This window comes from Mustela lutreola, chromosome 10 (genome assembly GCF_030435805.1).
Source record: "Mustela lutreola isolate mMusLut2 chromosome 10, mMusLut2.pri, whole genome shotgun sequence".
In the NCBI taxonomy this organism is placed as follows: Eukaryota; Metazoa; Chordata; class Mammalia; order Carnivora; family Mustelidae; genus Mustela; species Mustela lutreola.
This window is the reverse complement of record NC_081299.1, coordinates 65,162,554-65,181,769: the sequence shown is the minus strand read 5'-3', so window position 1 is coordinate 65,181,769 and position 19,216 is coordinate 65,162,554. Positions and strand designations below refer to the sequence as shown.

Here is a 19,216-nt window from a genome sequence, read left to right as displayed (position 1 = left end):
TAAAGTCTATTTAAACTTTAAAAGGTGTCTTGAGTATCAGGATAGAAAAGAGGCAAAAGCAAAAGCAATATAGAGTATAATATATAGCAATATAAATATAAAGTATAATCACACATACACATTTGAGACTTAATAATAAAAAAATTATACTCAGCATGCTTTCAAAGAGACTTAGTTTTGTATGTTTTATTCTATTTGTCTTCTTCTATTAAAAGGTATGCTTATATTCTGTGTCATCCAACAGTCTCAGCTGTTTACATTTTTACCTTCATCCATGAACAGAAATCTGGAAAGACCAAGGAAAGTCTAATAATCTGTAAACTGTCAAAATATGTATTAAATGATATATCCAAAGAGCATTTAGGATATCCCTTATAGAAAGAGAATGACCAGCAAAAGCAGAACAAGGACTTTTAACATGCAGCTCATACAAATTTCTTTTTATAAATTTTAGCAGTTCAGTTATAACTCCAAATGTTAAAAAAAAACAAAAAAAAAGCTAGAGATAGAATTTTACAAATGATAGCTTAGGTATATAATTCAAGGTCATGATCAATGTGACTAAACCAATGCTTAAATTACTTCCATCATTTCATTTTTCATCCCACAAATATAATAGAGTATAATAGTTTAACAGAGAGTTAATAACATAAATTGAGTAAATTAGCTTGCCCAATCTCACTCTCTACAAGTCAATATCTAAATGTTTTGGACTTATGATAAATTCATGAAAAGAAGGAATAACATTTTAAGTTTTTTTATTATGGGTTTGGGTTTTCCCTAAAACCTTTTCCCTCCTCTGCCAAAATTGGTAACTCAATCAGGATTACAGAGTCCCTGAGAAGAGTTACAGTCTGAATGACATTTATCAAATCTGACGTGAAGGCTCCAATGAAACTTTGACGTTTTCCTTGACACTAAACAGTCAAGTACATAGCTTAGATAAAGGACAGACTGCTATATAATGACTGCAAAAAATTCTACCAAAAGTCACAACAATATAACATGAATTATTATGCAAGGACTGCCTTGCCTAGCACTTGAATTGTACCAAGCATTTTATCAACCATACAGTCAACAGCAGTTTTGACTGCTTGTGGAAAATTTTTAATATTCAATTGGATTCCCTCTGCTCTCCAAAATGTTTTCTAGACACCATCATCACTTTGCATGTCAAGGAATATGCTCTAGAATCAACATTTGCCTATGCTATAGAAAGACTGCTATTATTTAAAACCAATCAACCAATTTGCAATCCAAAAATAAATATATGTTCGGTATACAATCTATAACCATGATTTCCACTAGTTAGTTGAAAGTGTGTCAAAAGCAGCAGCACTGGAGAAGAATTAGGATTTAAAAGAAAAAAAAATTAGGATTTTAATAACTCTTACTTTAAGGAGATCTGATATGTAAAAATCTATAGATTTATAGCAAGACATACAGAGTTACTAGCATAATGAGATCCTTTAAGCAGCTTTGACTCACAAAAATCCAACTTATTTTTAAAAATACATAGTTGGTTAACTATGTAAACTAAAGAACTAAAGAAGCAAGCTGGTATAGATTAATAGACTGAACACAAGTTTGATCATTAAATACTACCTTTCAGTATTTCAGTATTTAATAAAAGTTATTGAGTAAACTATAAACCAAAAAAAAAAAAAAAAAAAAAAAAAAAAGCGGGGGCATAAAGAAAAAGAAATGTTAGAGAACTAGGATATTGTAAGGATGTGTTACTAAAAATTTTTTTTTCAATCTTTTAATGCAAACTTCTGTTCATATCCACTGAACAATTCAGAACTAAACCTCAAACTTTCTAGGAGAGACAGGTTCAAAATCCAATTTTAAATTTATGTAGTTGTTATTTTTTTGTTTTCAAATGGTTCAAGTATGGAGAACATTTCTCCCTTTTTAAAAATAGCTTTATTTCTTATATACTGTAAAATTAACCCATTGCAAAGATATAATTCAGTGATTTTAGTGAAGTTGTAGAGTTCTGCAGCCATCATCGCAGCCCAGTTATAGATCATTTCCATCAACCCGACAAGCTTTCTTAATTTCTATCTGTAGCTAACCTCTGCCCCCACTTCCAGCACTAAGCAACTCACTGATCTGCTTTCTTTCTCTATAACCTGTGCCTTTTCCATGCATTTCATATAAATGGCATCATAGAATATGTAGCCTTTGACAATTTGACTTCTGTTATCTGGCATAGTTTTTAAGTTCATGCATGTTGTAGCATGTTTTATTAAATCAATGTTTTCAATTGCTAAGTAGTATTCTAGGGTATACATGTGTCTGTGCATGTGTGTGGGTGTGTGTACACGTACGTATATGCCACTTTCTGTTTATCTATTCACTTAATGATAGTACTTTAAAATTGTTCCCAGTTTGGGGCCATTACAAATAATGCTGCTCTGAGCATTCATGTACATGTCTTTTTGTGGATCTATGTTTTCATTTCTCTTTTATAGATTCCTATGAGTGGAACTGCTGGGTCATATAGTAAATTTAAAACATCTCTATTTTTATCCAAACTTTTTTAAACCCAACCTTTAAAATTGTGGATATTACAGATTTTCAAAACATGAATAAACTGGATCACTGGTTTTCTATTTTTTTTTTTTTTTTGAAGATTTTCTTTATTTATTTCAGCGAGAGAGAGAAAGCATGAGAAGTAGAAGGTCAGGGGGAGAAGCAGACTCCCTGCTGAGCAGGGAGCCCAATGTGGGACTCGATCCTGGGACTCTAGGATCATGACCTGAGGTGCAGGCAGTCACTTAACCAACTGAGCCACCCACGGGCCCCTCTCTTATTTTCTAACTATGTAAGTTTAGCTTGTTCAACTCATACACTTCACAGTTCATGGTTTCTGTACCCACTGTCCCACGCCTTGAAAAACAGTGTAATAAGGGGGGGGGGGTGTTAAGGCGTATATTACGTAAATTACTAATAGCTCCACAATCCTTAAATTCAGTGTTTTGTTACTACTGGAGAACACATTGGGTGATGGAACCAGGCCTATAGGCACAAACTGACCAATGAAAGGCAAAGACAAAAAATATTTTTCCACATTAAAACAGTATACCTAAAAGGGATTTTCCCAAAGTATAAATGAACTATTCTGAATAAAGAGCAAATAAACATAATGCTTTTCTGTAAAGGAAGAATAATTTCTAAAAAATAATCAAATAATTTTCATTTAACTATATTCTGAAGTCACTCATAACTAGAGAATATTCCTGAATATATTTCAGTGCTTTAAAACACCTTTTGTTCCCTATTACCTCTATTGCTTGTATCAGTTATCTGACTCAAGAACCAAAAAAAAAAAAAAATTCAGGGTACACAAATGACATTGCTTTCATTTTTTAAAAAAATTCATCCACTGATAATGATCAGTGAGCATCAAACTAGATAAACAGCACTCAAGGAAAAAACTATTTAAGAGGTAATGTTAAGCAGTATCAAGAGATATTAAGAGGAAAAACCTATTAAGAGGTAATGTTAAGAAAAATGTATCATTTGATGACTTGAAAATTCTGAAGATAAATATCCTTAGAAAATACTGAATTCTATGGCTTAGTTATAAACAAACTTGAGCTGTCAATGAGATGTGGTTTAAGCAGTGGCTATCTGCTTTTTCAGGGAGGGGGAATGGTTGTAGATTCCCTTACAAAATTACAAATAACTTTTTAGAAAGAGCATATTGTTTGTAGTACCTCAGAATCCTGCTTAGCTTTCAAAATGAACCAAATCATAGTATTTTGATTAGTACAGCCATCAGGAACAAGCAGAATTGAACTGGTCATTACTTGCCTTTTTCAATATTGACTTTGGAAGAACCTGACACTGCAGGTCCTCATCACACCAAAACCAAGAACAGAAATTGCAATTTTTGGCTACTCAGATCAAAAAGAAAAACAAAATAAATCAAAAAAGGAAGAGGGGGAAAAAAACCCCCAAAAACCGTTTACACAATCAAACTGCTTAGATAAATTTAGTTTTTTAACTCAAAATGAATAGTTACTGCTTCACTGTAAATTAGGATGTATTTCTGATTAAGAAAACTTTATGTTAAATGTGATAAAGGAGACCAAGAATGATACAATGATTTAAAAGAATATTTTGGGAGAAAAAAAATTAATGAAGTAACTTAGTCCTGATTCAAAATGTTGAAAATCCCAGAATCTGTAGGAATTAAAGTGTTTTTGTTGTTGCTGTTAATTAGCGATTTAAAATAGTCTTACCTTATAGCTACATTTATATGGAAATGATGGACAAACTTAATTTAAAATACAGAATGATAAAAGGATAATCTTAATAACCCTCATTTACTGTATTCAACTAGTTTCTGATCTCACAATGAAAGAAACAAAAGTATGGCAGGGAGAGGAAAGGGAAGTTGTCGTGCTTTCCTCTATACCTAGATAGTAAAATTTCCAAAGAAATGTTACCTAAAAGTAAATCAATAATTGTGCTAACTAGGTGGCCATTTTAGGTCAAAAATTGTATTTCTGAGATCTCATTTTCTTGGCACACAATTACTGTTTACAATTAAGCTAAAAACTTGTTCTGGTATTTTATGACATCAGGAAAATTCTTTCCTCTCCAGGCGGAATGCCAAAAACAACTAGAGCTAAATGCCTGGGCCTTCTGCTTCTCAGAGAGACGAATCTCTCCTGTTCAATCTAAATTAAATTACTATCAGAAAGGCAAACACTTCTTTTGTTTTTGTGAATAAAATATAAACTACCCAGAATTTGAACCGCCAGTCTTACCATTTTAAGGGCTTATACTGGTTATGGCAGAAAATTCATTAGAATACAAAACAGGTTGCATAAGACTTTTGACACAATTCATTAATGAGTATGGGAATGTAAGGTTTCTTTTCAAATACACAATGTGAACATTATAAATCTAGTGGCAGAATAAATATGTATTTAAAAATGCCAAAATTTAAAAAAGGCAAACGAGTACATTTCATTCCCAGCTATGTAATAACATTCATTCAGATGCTCAAAGATGAAATCTTATTTTTATCCATTATTTTTCTTTCTACTTTCGATGTCTGAGAATTGAATTTAAAGATAACCAGAAGGCTGAAAGAGAGGGGAAAAAAGAGAGAGAGTGAGACAGAGCCAGAGAGACCAAAAGATATACAAGGCATACTTACCTTCCTCCCCAAACTGATCATATATTTCTCTCTTTTTAGGATCACTCAATACTTCATAAGCTTCTGCGACCTCTTTAAATTTTTCCTCTGCTTGAGGAGATTTGTTCTTGTCCGGATGAAATTTGAGGGCTTGTTTTCGGTAAGCCTTTTTAATATCTTCATCTGAAGCTCCTTTTTCAATTCCCAAAATGCAATAATAGTCTTTCCCCATTTCGAATGCCTTGAAATGAACTTAGATTTCCCTTTGTGAAAGAAAACAGCGTCCCCAGTCTTAGCAGTACGATTCTAAGAAAAATAAACCAAGCTGGGTATTTTAAAAGTTAAAGCAAATCAGCAATTCAGCTTCGCTGTCTTAAGGCAGCAAGCAAACCGCGTCTCTGTATTTAATTCCTTCCCCAAAGGCTCACTTACAGATAAATATACACTACACAGGAGACGGCCTCCTTCTAGATCCTCCCATTTTCACTACGTGTCTCTGTACTTTCTAGAACAGCAAATGCTACAGGACGTCACTTCCCCAGCTGCCTCTAGTCAAAGTACTGAGCTAGGTTTTCTCCTCCTCCAGGATTAACTATTCCTTTTCCTTCTGGCTTTCCCAGTTTTATTTCCTTTTTAAGAAGCTAAGTGGATTCAAAAACCCATTATTTCAGCATAGCAGGTCATAACTACATATTTACTCACTCTCCTGTAGGTGAAAAAACAGCAAAGATAATTATAGCCATTAGGCATCCTATGTTAAAATAAATTAAAGGTATTATACAAATAAAGGTACCCTTGAACTTATTTTAGGTATTTTAATTTTTATTTCAAGTTATCCAAATGAAAGATACAATACCAAAATATGGTTTGTTGAAATTAAAATTTTCAGATAATTTGCGTCATTTTTAGAATTCCTGGGGTCTAGCAATCAGAAATGCCAGGAAGTCAACTTACTAATTTCACATTGTAAAGGCCACATACCATAAACATCAAAAGCAGTAAGGGACTTAAATACTATTTTAGCTAGTGGTTTTAACTAGTTTTTTGTAGTATACAAGAGTTAATAGTTCTGGCAAACTAAATATTTGTGAAAGCTTCATATCTGATTTTAGTTACTTCAGCAAAAACAGAATGAGAGCCCGCTTCTCAGCCCCTCCCCACCTCCACCCAATTCCTAGGGTCACTATTTAAAGAATTTTTGTGCTGCAGGAAAGATAGAAGACAAGTATCAGGTTACAGACAGTAAATACTCATGTTTCTTATAAGACCTTGACTGGATCATCTTAAAAACTGGATATGCTATTTACAGGGCAGTGATATGAGAAGTATTTTTTTCTTTTGAAAACACATTTCCCTAATTATAAATAGCAATACTCATTGCTGAAGGTTTTGGAAAACACAGAAGGAAAAAAGAAGAAAAAAGTACAAAATAAAAACCTATCATACCACTCTAGGTAATCCCTGCTAAATGTTAGTATATTTCCTTTTTTTTCTGATACTTACGTTTATTTGTTATAGTTTTGTGGTTTTTTTTTTTGTTAACAAAGACTATATCCTCTCATTTACATACTCTTCCGATGTCTGCTTTTATATATGTATATAATTTCTTTTTTGGATGCTTATGAGAAATATTTTCAATGTATATTACTCATCTTTTCTCTCCTATATTGTTTTGTCCTCTGTTCAAAAATGTTCCCATTTCTAATATAATGAAAAGATGGGCTCATAAGAAAATGTGAAAAGAATTGCACAAAGCTCTATAAATAGTTTAAATCTGTAAAATTTAAAAGAAAAAAAGAACATGTAAAGGAAAAGGAAATGTACATATGTGTTTAGAGTATGATGAAAAGTTAATGATCACATGTTAAACTTTAAAGATATGGGAACCTACTTATATGCCAAGCAACTTTACATTCATGACTCAGCAATTCTTTCAGAACGTTCATTTTTGGGGTGCCTGGGTGGCTCAGTGAATTAAAGCCTCTGCCTTCAGGTCAGGTCATGATCCCAGGGTTCTGGGATCAAGCCCCGAATAGGGCTGTCTGCTCAGCAGGGAGCTTCCCCCACCATGTTCTGCCTACTTGTGATCTCTGTCTGTCAAATAAATAAATATAATCTTAAAAAAAAATTCATCTTTGTACATTTGATAGCTAGGATTAGGTATGTTTAGAGTATGATGAAAAGTTAATGATCACATGTTAAACTTTAAAGATATGGGAACACCTAATTTATATGCCAAGCAGCTTTACATTCATGATTCAGCAATTCTTTCAGAACATTCATCTTTGTACATTTGATAGATAGGATTTCCTATTTTTCAAAACTCTCTCCTTTAAAAATACTTTGGTATTAGAAATGTATAGCATCTGTCTAGCCTATTTATAGGTTACAGAGGTTGGTCAGCTAGCTATTCAAATGTTTTAGTCCCACCAAGGAATATTCCATGTCAAAAGGTTAACCATTCAAATTCAAAAAAGCTTGGAGAAAAATGCTAATATCCAAAGTCACCCTAAAACTCCTTAAAAAAAAAAATGCAAGTTGAAGTCCAATGCAATGATCAGCATCTAGAGTAAAAATATAATAAAAATCGCCTTTTCTAGAATTAATTGCTCATTTAAATACTCACTACCAAAGGAACACTGACTATTACTATATGTGAAAACTCTAAATTGTTCTGGTAGGTAATACTGAGAGGAAAGAAAAACAGATTCTTATCTGAGTCAGTCATTTTCAGATGGTTAGAAATATTATCAGGACTTGACATATTAAAGGATTTTAAAACCCAAAGACTAAATCTTTCACATTTCTGAAAAATGCATTACATATTGACAAATGGAAACAAATCTGACTTTCCACACATAGAGAAGGGTGATAAAGGATTTTCATATTTCTTCAAATATACACACAAAAAAGAATCATAGTGCTAAATTTGGAAAGCAAGAAGTCACCTCAACTTTGAAATTTCAGCTTAATAAGGAAGCATTTATAATTTTAAATAATATAAAACAGTCTAGCTAGATTTTGATAAAATGAGTAGTGTAAATAATTCTTTCAAACGTTTGGGAACAATGCCAACAGACACAGGATAAGATATCCAGCATCACTGATCATCAGGGAAATGCAAATCAGAATCGCAATGAGATACTACCTCACACCAGTCAGAATGGCTAATATCAAGAAGACAAGAAATAACAAATGTTGCTGAAGATATGGAGAAAAGAGAACCCTTGTGCACTGTTAGTAAGAATGTATATTGGTTAGCCATTGCACAAAATAGTACAGAGCTTCATCAGGTATTTAAAATTAGAAATACCACACAATCCAGTAATTCCACTGCTGGGTATATATTCAAAGGAAAGAAGAACAGTAATTCAAAAAGATACATGCACCCACATATTAATTACAGCATTATTTGCTGTCCCCGAGATAGGGAAGCAACCCAAGTGTCCATTCACAGATGAATGGATAAAGAAGATATTATATGTATGGAATGAGTAAGTCACAAGGATGAAAGGTACCGCATAGGGAATACAGTCAGTGGTAACATAATAGCATTGTATATTAACACATGATGGCTACACTTGTGGTGAGCGCAACATACAGAGTTGCTGAATCATTATGTTGTACACCTGAAATTAATGCAATATTGTGTGTCCACTGTACTTCAATAAAGAAAATAAATATGGCAGCATCAGGAGGAGGTGGCGGGGATCAAGGCCAACTCATACCCAAAGCTAGGGAAGCCCAACTACCCCTCCACTACTTCAGTGTCAAGTTAGCAGAAAAAAACAACATGGATCCCAGGAAACAAGGTAGACCCAGGGAAAAAGGAAACAGTACATTCAGGTTACTGAGGAAAAACATCCTTTTTTTTTTTTTTTAAGAGCTAAAATTCTCTGGTTGCCTGGGTGGCTCGGTGGGTGAAGGCATCCAACTCTTGATCTCAGCTCAGATCTTAATCTCAGTCGGGGTCTGGAGTTCAGGCCCTGCATTGGGCTCCATGCTGGGTATGGAGCTTACTTAAAAATATAATACTAATGGGGCGCCTGGGTGTCTCAGTGGGTTAAAGCCTCTGCCTTCAACTCAGGTCATGATCCCGGGGTCCTGGGATCGAGCCCCGCATCGAGCCCCGCATCGGGCTCTCTGCTTGGCAGGAAGCCTGCTTCCTCCTCTCTCTCTCTCTCTACCTGCTTCTCTGCCTACTTGTGATCTCTGTCTGTCAAATAAATAATAAATAAAATCTTTAAAAAATATATATTTTTAAAAGTGAAAGTAGGGGCACCTGGATGGCTCAGTCGGTTAAACGGCTGCCTTTGGATCAGGTCACGATCCAGCCCCACATCCAGCTCCCTGCTCAGCGGGGAGTCTGTTTCTCCCTCTTCTCCCAGTTCCTGCACTCCCTCTCACATAAATGGACTCTTCAGTAAATAAATAAATAAATAAATAAATAAATGTAAAAATAAATGCTAAGCCAAAAAAACCTACATAATAATCTATTTGAAATATTGTCTTAAAATCACATAAATCCTGCTTATATGATTTTATAGGTATATAAATGTGTGGTTGGCTCAATTGGCATGACCTGTGACTCTTGATCATGGGGTCATGAGTTCAAGCCCCATATTGGGTGTAGAGCTTACTTTAAAAATAAATAAGTAAGTAAATAAGTAAGTAAGTAAATAAATAAATAAATAAAATCACAAAGAAATTTTCTCCTTAATGTTTATAGTTCACAAGTTTAAGTCTCATACTGGGGTAGGGTTGATTCATCTCTAACTGAAGGTAAGTTACAATGTATTTTAAGAGATTTTAATTTTTTCAACCAAATTCAGAAAACTTAAGTGTGTTTATTATTTTTTTTTTAATCAGAGTTGTTTTTTAAAACACAGTTTAAGAATTTTTGTGCCCAGTAATGTATGTGGAGGAAGTGTGTCACTCTATCTTAGGGGACACATGGGCCAGAATTAAGTAAAAATTCTAATGACATATTTTTTTTCAAAAACTTTAGCAAAGTTTCCTTATTTGTGATATTATGCTTTCATAGTAATTATAGATAAATTATTTTTATAAGAAGTATGAGTTCTTTTTGATGGTATAATCACAGTTTAAAATATTATATACATTTAGATCATGACAGCTAAAAATAGCACTTTACCATACACAAAGAATCTTAAAAGTACATCAATAGTCATTCAATTGATGCCATCTTCACCTTCTACTTTGGTTTTATTAATATACGATAAAAAAGTTGTTTTTTTATCCAATTCACAAATCATTTCTCAGTTCATAATTCATTATTTTGAAGAAAGACAGCGTGACTTCCAGAGTCTCAGAAGAAATCACTACTGAAATTCAGATCATCACTGAAATACTTAAAGACAGATGACTTCTAATATTTTACCAATGCTCCCGTTGGAAACTTTTTCTGTCGATATTTAATTCTTAAATGGGTACATTTAGTCCAGAAATGTCTCATTCAGTAATTATAGTAAATTGTGACTTCAATTCCCCAGTACTTCTTACAAATTGAGGCTCTTTTACACCTTGTTCTCACAAGTGCTTTAGATAGCTGAATAGTTGTTATAAAATTTGCTAGGGCAACACCAGGGAATATTGGTAGTATAGTGGTTAAAAACAGATTTTGGAGTCAGACTGCTTGGTTAGAGTCCTGACAATACCACTTACTAGCTGTGTGGTCTTGGACTCAAATATACTGTTTCAAACACAGTAATTAAGACCCTGTGGTATTGGTGAAAGAACAGGCAAATAGTCCAGTAGAACAGAATAGAGAACCCAGTAATAGACACATATATATATAGTCAACTGATCTAAGACAAAAGAGCAAAGGCAATACTATGGAGAAAAAACAGTCTTTTCAACAAATAGTGCTAGAACAACTGGATATCTGTTTGCAAAGGAATCAATCTAGACGCAGATCTTAAATCTTTCACAAGAATTAACTCAAAATGGATCACAGACCTGAGTGTGAAATGCAAAACTATAAAACTCCTAGAACACATGAAAAAACCTAGGTGACCTTGGGTTTGGCAATGATCTTTATATAATACCAAATGAAGAGTGCATGAAAGAGAGCTATCGATAAGCTGGACTGAATTAAAATTATAATTTTCTGCTGAGAAGGACATTGTCAAGAAAATGAGAAAACAAGCCACAGATTGGGCAAAAATATTTCAAAAGACATCTGAATTTGCAAAGATGTGGATGGAACTGGAGGGTATTATGCTAAGCGAAATAAGTCAATCAGAGAAAGGCAGATACCGTATTATTTCACTCATATGGGAATTTAGGAAACAAAACAGATTAACACAGGGGAAGGGAAGGAAAAATGAAATAAGATAAAAACAGAAAGGGAGGCAAACAGGAGACTCAACTATAAACAAACTGAGTGTTGCTGGAAGGGAGGCAGGTAAGAGAATGAGCTAAATAGGCATTAAGGAGATCACTTGTTGAGATGATCACTGGGTTTTTATATGTAAATGATGAATCACTAAATTCTACTCCTGAAACGATACTGCAATATATGTTAACCAAACTGAATTTAAGTAAAATCTTGGGAGAAAAAAACAAGACATATCTGATAAAGGACTATTACCCAAAATATATAAAGAACCTTGTTTACCTTGTGACAAAATGGGAGAAGATATTTGCAAATGTCTTATCAAATAAAAGGCTAGTATCCAAAATCTATAAAGAACTTATCAAACTCAACACCCAACGGACATATAATCCAATCAAGAAATGGGCAGAAGACATGAGCAGATATTTCTCCAAAAAAGACGTACAAATGGCCAACAGACACATGAAAAAATGCTCAACATCACTTGGCATCAAGGAAATATAAACAAAAACCACAATGAGATACCACCTTACACCAATCAGAATGGCTAAAATTAACAAGTCAGGAAATTACAGATGTTGGTGAGGATGCAGAGGAAGGGGACCCCTCCTACACTGTTGGTGGGAATGCAAGCTGGTGCAGCCACTCTGGAAAACAGTATGGAAGTTCCTAAAAAAGCTGGAAATAGAGCTACCCTATGACCCAACAATTGCACTACTGGGTATTTACCTAAAGATACAAATGTGGTGATCCAAAGGGGCATGTGCACCTCCAATGTTTATAGGAGCAACGTCTGCAACAGCCAAACTATGGAAAGACCCTACATGTCCATCGACATATGAATGAATAAAGAAGATGTGGTGTGCGCGCACACACACACACACACACACACACACAGAAATATCATGCAGTCATTAAAAAATGAAATCTTGGGGCACCTGGGTGGCTCAGTGGGTCAAAGCCTCTGCCTTTGGCTCAAGTCATGATCCCAGGGTCCTGGGATCGAGCCCCGCATTGGGCTCTCTGCTCAGCAGGGAACCTGCTTCCTCCTCCCTCTCTACCTGCCTCTCTGTCTACTTGTAATCTCTGCCTGTCAAATAAATATATAAAATCTTTAAAAAAATAAGATCTTGCCATTTGCAAAGACATCTATAGAACTAGGAGGGTATTATGCTAAGCAAAATAAATCAGAGAAAAACAATTACCGTATGATCTCATTGATATGAGAAATTTGAGAAACGAGACAGAGGACCATAGGGGAAGGGAGGGAAAAAATGAAACAAGATGAGGGGGCGCCTGGGTGGCTCAGTGGGTTAAGCCGCTGCCTTCGGCTCAGGTCATGATCTCAGAGTCCTGGGATCGAGTCCCGCATCGGGCTCTCTGCTCAGCAGAAAGCCTGCTTCCCTCTCTCTCTCTGCCTGCCTCTCCATCTACTTGTGATTTCTCTCTGTCAAATAAATAAATAAAATCTTTAAAAAAAAAAAAATGAAACAAGATGAAATCGGAGAAGGAGACAAACCATAAGAGACTTTTTTTTTTTTAAGATTTTATTTATTTATTTATTTGACGGACAAGAGATCACAAGTAGGCAGAGAGGCAGGCAGAGAGAGAGGAGGAAGCAGGCTCCCTGCTGAGCAGAGAGCCCGATGCAGGGCTCGATCCCAGGACCCCGAGATCATGACCTGAGCCAAAGGCAGCGGCTTAACCACTGAGCCACCCAGACGCCCCAAGAGACTCTTAAATGTAGGAAACAAACTGAGGGTTGCAGGAGGAGAAAGGGGTGGGGGGATGGAGTAATTAGGTGAGGGACATTAAGGATGGCACGTGATCTAATGAGCACTGGGTGTTATACAGATGAATCATAGGCCTGTATCTCTGAAACTAATAATACATTATATGTTAATTAATTGAACTTAAATTTTAAAAATTGAAAACCAAAACAAAACAAAATATATAAAGAACTCTTAAAACTCAACAAGAAAACAAACAACCCAATTAAAAAATGGGCCAGGGACCTAACAGAAACCTCACCAAAGAAGATACACAGAGGGCAAATAAGCATATGAAATGATGTTCCATATCAAATGTCATCAGTGAAATCCAAATAAAAACAAAGATACCACGACAGCTATTAGAACGGCCAAAATCCAGAACACTGGCAACACCACTTGCTTGCAAAGATGTAAAGCAATAGGAATGTAGAGCAACCATTCATTGTTGGTGGGTATGCAAAATGGTACACTTTGGAAGATAATTTGGTAGTGTCTTAGAAAAGTAAACATACACTTATCATACGATCCCACAGTCATGTTTCTTGGTACTTACTCAAAGAAACTAAAAATGTAGGTCTACACAAAACCCTGCACATGGATGTGTACAGCAGCCTCATACATAATTGCCCAAACTTGGAAGCAACCAAGATGTCCTCTATAGGTGAATGTGATAAACTACAGTCATTCAGACAATGGAATATTATTCAGTACTAAAAAGAAATGAGCTAGCAAGCCATGGGAAGACATTGGTGGAACCCTAATGTATATTACTAGGTGAAAGAAACCAGTCTGAAAAGGTTATATACTATATGACATTCTGGAAAAGGAAAAACTACCTTTTTTTTTTTTTTTTAACTTTGTGACAGTAAAAAAAAAAAAAAATCAGTGGTTGTCAGGGTTTAGTGGGAAGGGAAGGATAAACAGAGTATGGAGGAATTTTTTTTTTTTAAGGGCAGTGAAACTACTCTGTATGATACTGAAATGTGGGCACATGTCCAAACTCATAGAATGTACAACACTGGAAGTGAACCCTAATGTAAATTATAGACTCTGGGTGATAAGGATGTATCAATATAAGTTCATTAGTTGTACATAAATGTTCCATTTAGTGAGAGACATTGATAATGAGGTGGGGTGGATTGTGCATGTGTGGAGGTTTATGGGAAACCTCTGCATCTTCCACTAAATTTTGCTGTGAACCTAAAACTGCTCTAAAAGAATAGAGTCCACTTAAAATTTTGAAAATACATGGAAAAAAGGTACAATTTTTTTTATTTTTATTTTTTGTAAGATTTTATTTATTTATTTGACAGACAGGGATCACAAGTAGGTAGAGAAGCAGGCAGAGAGAGAGAGGGAAGCAGGCTCCCCACTGAGCAGAGAGCCCGATTCGGGGCTTGATCCCAGGACCCTGGGATCATGACCTAAGCCGAAGGCAGAGGCTTTAACCCACTGAGCCACCTAGGCACCCCCAATGTTTGTATTTTTAAAATATGGGTTTTTGTTTTGTTTTGTTTTTTAAGTAATCACTACACTCAGTGAGGAGCTTGAACTCACAACCTGGAGACTGAGTCATATGCTCTACTGACTGAGCCTGGGAGATGCCCCTTAAAATAGGTATCTTTGATTTTAGAGTCAGATCTTTCTAGCCTTAGTTCCTGTTGCTGCAGTTTCTGTTTTAAGTTTGGAACTCAGATGCTGAATTTTTTTTTTTTTTAAGAATTTTTGTTTATTTATTTGACAGAGAGAGAGAGAGAGAGCACAAGCAGGGGGGAGTGGCAGACAGAGGGAGAAGAAGCAGGCTCCTAACCAAGCAGGGAGCCTGATGTGGGGCTTGATCCCAGGATCCTGGGATCATGACCTGAGCTGAAGGCAGACATTTAACCAATTGAGCCACCCAGGTGCCCCTAATTTTCATTCTTGTAGAAAGACCTTAGACTTTAACCATAAGTTACAATATGTAAAAACTTTGTCATCATTTCAAATGCAAATTTATCTTCAGGAGGAAAAAAAAAAAAAGAAAAATATTAGAGATTTATTTCTTACTCCATCTGCGTTATAAGACAGAATAAGTAAACTTAAGGTAAGTCTTTAAGACATTAACCCTATTTAAATGTTCTAAATATCCCATTTTTTCCTTAACTATAAAATGTCCTTCTTTGGGCAATTACAGTAATTTGGACTCGTATTTGGAATTAAACAGTCAATAACATTTGAGTACATACTGTATAAAATTTTTTTTTAAAGATTTAATTTATTTACTTGACAGAGAGAGATGACAAGCAGGCAGAGAGGCAGGCAGAGAGAGAGGAGGAAGCAGGCTCCCTGCTGAGCAGAGAGCCCAATGCGGGACTCGATCCCAGGACCCTGAGATCATGAGCCGAAGGCAGCGGCTTAACCCACTGAGCCACCCAGGCGCCCCCATACTGTATAAAATTTGATGAGTACTATAAAACTTGTTTTAAAAGTGGATATTATCATAGTGAACATTTTCCATGAATAAAGTGTCTCATTCAGCAAATATTTACTGAGTGCTTACTATGTACTATAAAGGAGATACACAACATCCTTCCTTTCATTCAACTCACATTCTAGTGGGAGAAGACAACCAAGAAACGAGTTAATAAAGAAATGATAGAATTTTAGTAGTTTAGTAGTTGGAAGAAAAATTTTAAACGTTTCTAAGGCACGGATTGATGGAGAGGGGCCACTTTATCCAGGATAGTCAGGGAAGACCTCACTGTTTAGCTCTGCTTTAAGAATTATACTAAAAATTTCGCACTTGGGTAGGTAGAGGAAAAGGAACAAGGCCAGGTATCACAGCTTTTAAAAAGTATAATGCTTTCAGAAAAGGAAGCAGACTAGTAAAGAGCTCTTCATGACCTCTTTGATTCTATTATCAAGAAACATATTCGGTTCTCTTCACCTTTTCCATTTATTCCCCCTCCCCATGGACAATCTGTATATATTCCTTCAAGCCTATAGCTAACAATCAAGTTAAACAGTTTGGTACAAATAGGGTAAACAATCAATAGCTTTAAGTAAGTGTGTTATGTAACTATTACAGGATTTAAGGGACTATATTAAGCTACAGAGAAAAGATCAGGAAACTTGGAATGAGAGGAATTGTTTCTAAGCTTAGCTTCACTATTTAGCTTCACTATTTAGCTTCACTATTTAGTATCTATATGAAGTTCTGGAAAAATTACTATTTCTCTGAGACTCAATTCTTTTATTCTATGAAATAGATAACACCTATCTCATTTACTGACATTAAAAAATGAGAAAATATGTGAAAGGGTTTCACAGAAATAAAATATATACAAATGTTAATTATATGCTCATCTTGGCCTAGTATGGGGAAGTTTTATAAAAGAAAAATATAAGCAGGGTCTTGAAAGATTGATAGGATTTAGAAAGAGGAGCACGGGGAGGGTTTTCAGTTTGGACCCAGAACACAAAGCCCAATCAAAAAGAGCATAAAATGTATGTGATACTGTAAAAAGACTGGTCAGATTACAGGATAGGATTTAGGAAAGCTCACATTAGGGGCGCCTGGGTGGCTCAGTGGTTTAAGCCACTGCCTTCGGCTCGGGTCATGATCTCAGGGTCCTGGGATCGGGTCCTGGGATCGGGTCCCGCATCGGGCTCTCTGCTCAGCAGGGAGCCTGCTTCCCCCTCTCTCTCTCTGCCTCCCTCTCCATCTACTTGTGATTTCTCTCTGTCAAATAAATAAGTAAAATCTTAAAAAAAAAAAAAAAAAAAAAAAAAAAAGGAAAGCTCACGTTAGGAAACTCACAAAAAAAAGTTATGGTCAGATTTTTGGGAGTTTTGAATATCATTGTTGTAACAATGACTGCTCCCAAAGAGGGCTAATTCATTAGGTCTTTGAAAAAAACTTCATTTATTTTTTTAAGTAAACTCTATGCCCAACGTGGGGCTCAAACTCACAACCCCAAGATCAAGAGTGGCATTCTCCACTGAGTAAGCCAACCAAGCACCCCAAAAACCACCTTCTTTTTTAAAGGTATTTGCCTGCCCTCCCTCCCTCCCTCCCTTCCTTCCTTCTAGATTTTATTTATTTGTCAGAGAGAGAGAGAGAGAGCACAAGCAGGGAGCAGGGCAGGCAAAGGAGGAAGCAGACTCCCCACTGAGTAGGTCCCAATGCAGGACCCTGAGATCATGACCTGAGCTGAATGCAGACACTTAACCGAATGAGCCACCCAGATGTCCCAGGTATTTGACAAGACTTTTTATTAGTCATAATTCTCTGTGGACTATTGTCTGTACCATTGGAATATCCCAGCACTTTATTATTATAGTTATATTGGTAACTCCCAAAATTTTCAAGTTTTAATACTGTGTCATTGCTTGATTTTATAACACTTTTCCTGCAGAAAGCACTATAATAAAAGATACACATTTAATTTTATTGATTTAATGGCCTTTACAAATGAAAATTTTAAAACAAAGTTTAAAAGTACAGGGGCACCTGGCTGGCTCAGTCGTGGAGCATGCAACTCTTGATGTTGGGGTTTTGAGTTTGAGGCCCACGTTGGGTATAGAGATTACTTAAAAATAAACTTTTAAAATAAACAAACGGGGCATCTGGATGGCTTACTCTTGACTTGGGCTCAGGTCGCGATCTCAAGGTCATGAGATTGAGCCCCACATTGGGCTCCCCACTGGGTGTGGAGCCTGCTTAAAATTCCATCTCTCCCTTTACCCCTCCACTCCCCTCTCTCCAAAAATAAATAAATAAATAAAATATTAAAATAAATAAAATGTAAAAGTACTTGTCTTCAAAAAAATAAGATAACATGTATTGCTTTAAGAAGTTTATAAAAATTGGGGTGCCTGGGTGGCTCAGTGGGTTAAAGCTTCTGTCTTCAGCTCATGTCATGGTTTCAGGGTACTGGGATCGAGCCCCAAGTCAGGCTCTCTGCTTGGCAGGGATCACTCTTACTCCTCTGTCTCTGCCTGCCTCTTCGCCTACTTGTCATCTCTCTCTCTGTGTCAAATAAATAAATAAAATCTTAAAAAAAAAAAAAAAAGGTTTGTAAAAATTACTAGAGTTATCTGAAGACATCAAGAATCAGAAATATTTTGTTTTTTAAAAAATAATTTCTGGAGCACCTGAGTGGCTCAGTCAATTAAGCATCCAACTCTTGAAATCAGCTCAGGTCTTGATCTCAGTCAGGGTCAGGAGTTCAAGCCCTGAATTGGGCTCTACCCTGGGAATGGAGCCTGCTAAGCAAACAAACAAACAAACAAATAAAATTCCCTGGGGCACCTGGCTGGCTCAGTTGGAAGAGCAGTGTGACTCTTGATCGCAGGGTCATTGAGTTCAATCCTCACATTGGTGTAGAGATGACTTAATAAACAAAAACCTAAAAAATAAATTCCTTTTTTAAGAGTGTACAACTGATTCTATTTTGTGATGATATTAAAATGTATCCTGGGGCACCTGTTTGGCTAAGTCAGTAGAGCATGCAATTTGATTTCAGGGTCATGAGTTCAAGTCCCATGTTGTGCATGGGGCCTACTAAAAAAAAAAAAAAAAAGACTTCCTTCCTTGTTAAAAAAAAAGTATCCTAATAAAATAGCCCAGTAACAACTTGCCTTTCTTTGTATCCTTCTTTACAAGTTGTTGAAAAACTTACTAGAAGACTAGTGAATATACAGTGAGCTAATCTCATACTCCCCTAACTTTTTGGAATTAGTTAAAATAAAGTGTTCTCTACATTACTTTTTAATACTGAATCAGAGAGCCAAAAAAAACTATAGAATTCTAGGTTATTTTATTTATTTATTTATTTATTTTAAAGATTTTATTTATTTATTTGACAGGGAACACAAGTAGGCAGAGCAGCAGGCAGAGAGAGAGGAGGAAGCAGGCTCCCTGCTGAGCAGAGAGCCCGATGCGGG

At 35.7% G+C, this 19,216-nt stretch overlaps 1 protein-coding gene across 5 annotated transcripts in view; it reads right to left on the bottom strand.

Moving 5' to 3' along the window:
* The window catches only part of DNAJB4 (DnaJ heat shock protein family (Hsp40) member B4), a 44,545-nt gene that overhangs the window by 4,823 nt on the left and 20,506 nt on the right, over positions 1–19,216 (bottom strand). For 2 of the 5 annotated variants that reach the window (XM_059137625.1, XM_059137626.1), the window contains exon 2: positions 5,180–5,464. The exons of 2 other annotated variants lie outside the window; for them this stretch is intronic. In XM_059137625.1, coding sequence (XP_058993608.1) covers positions 5,180–5,390 — 211 coding nt within the window. In that variant the 5' untranslated portion in view covers positions 5,391–5,464. Of the gene's footprint in view, positions 1–5,179; positions 5,679–19,216 lie in introns of those variants that run through there. One more of the 5 variants, XM_059137624.1, reaches the window with a different exon arrangement.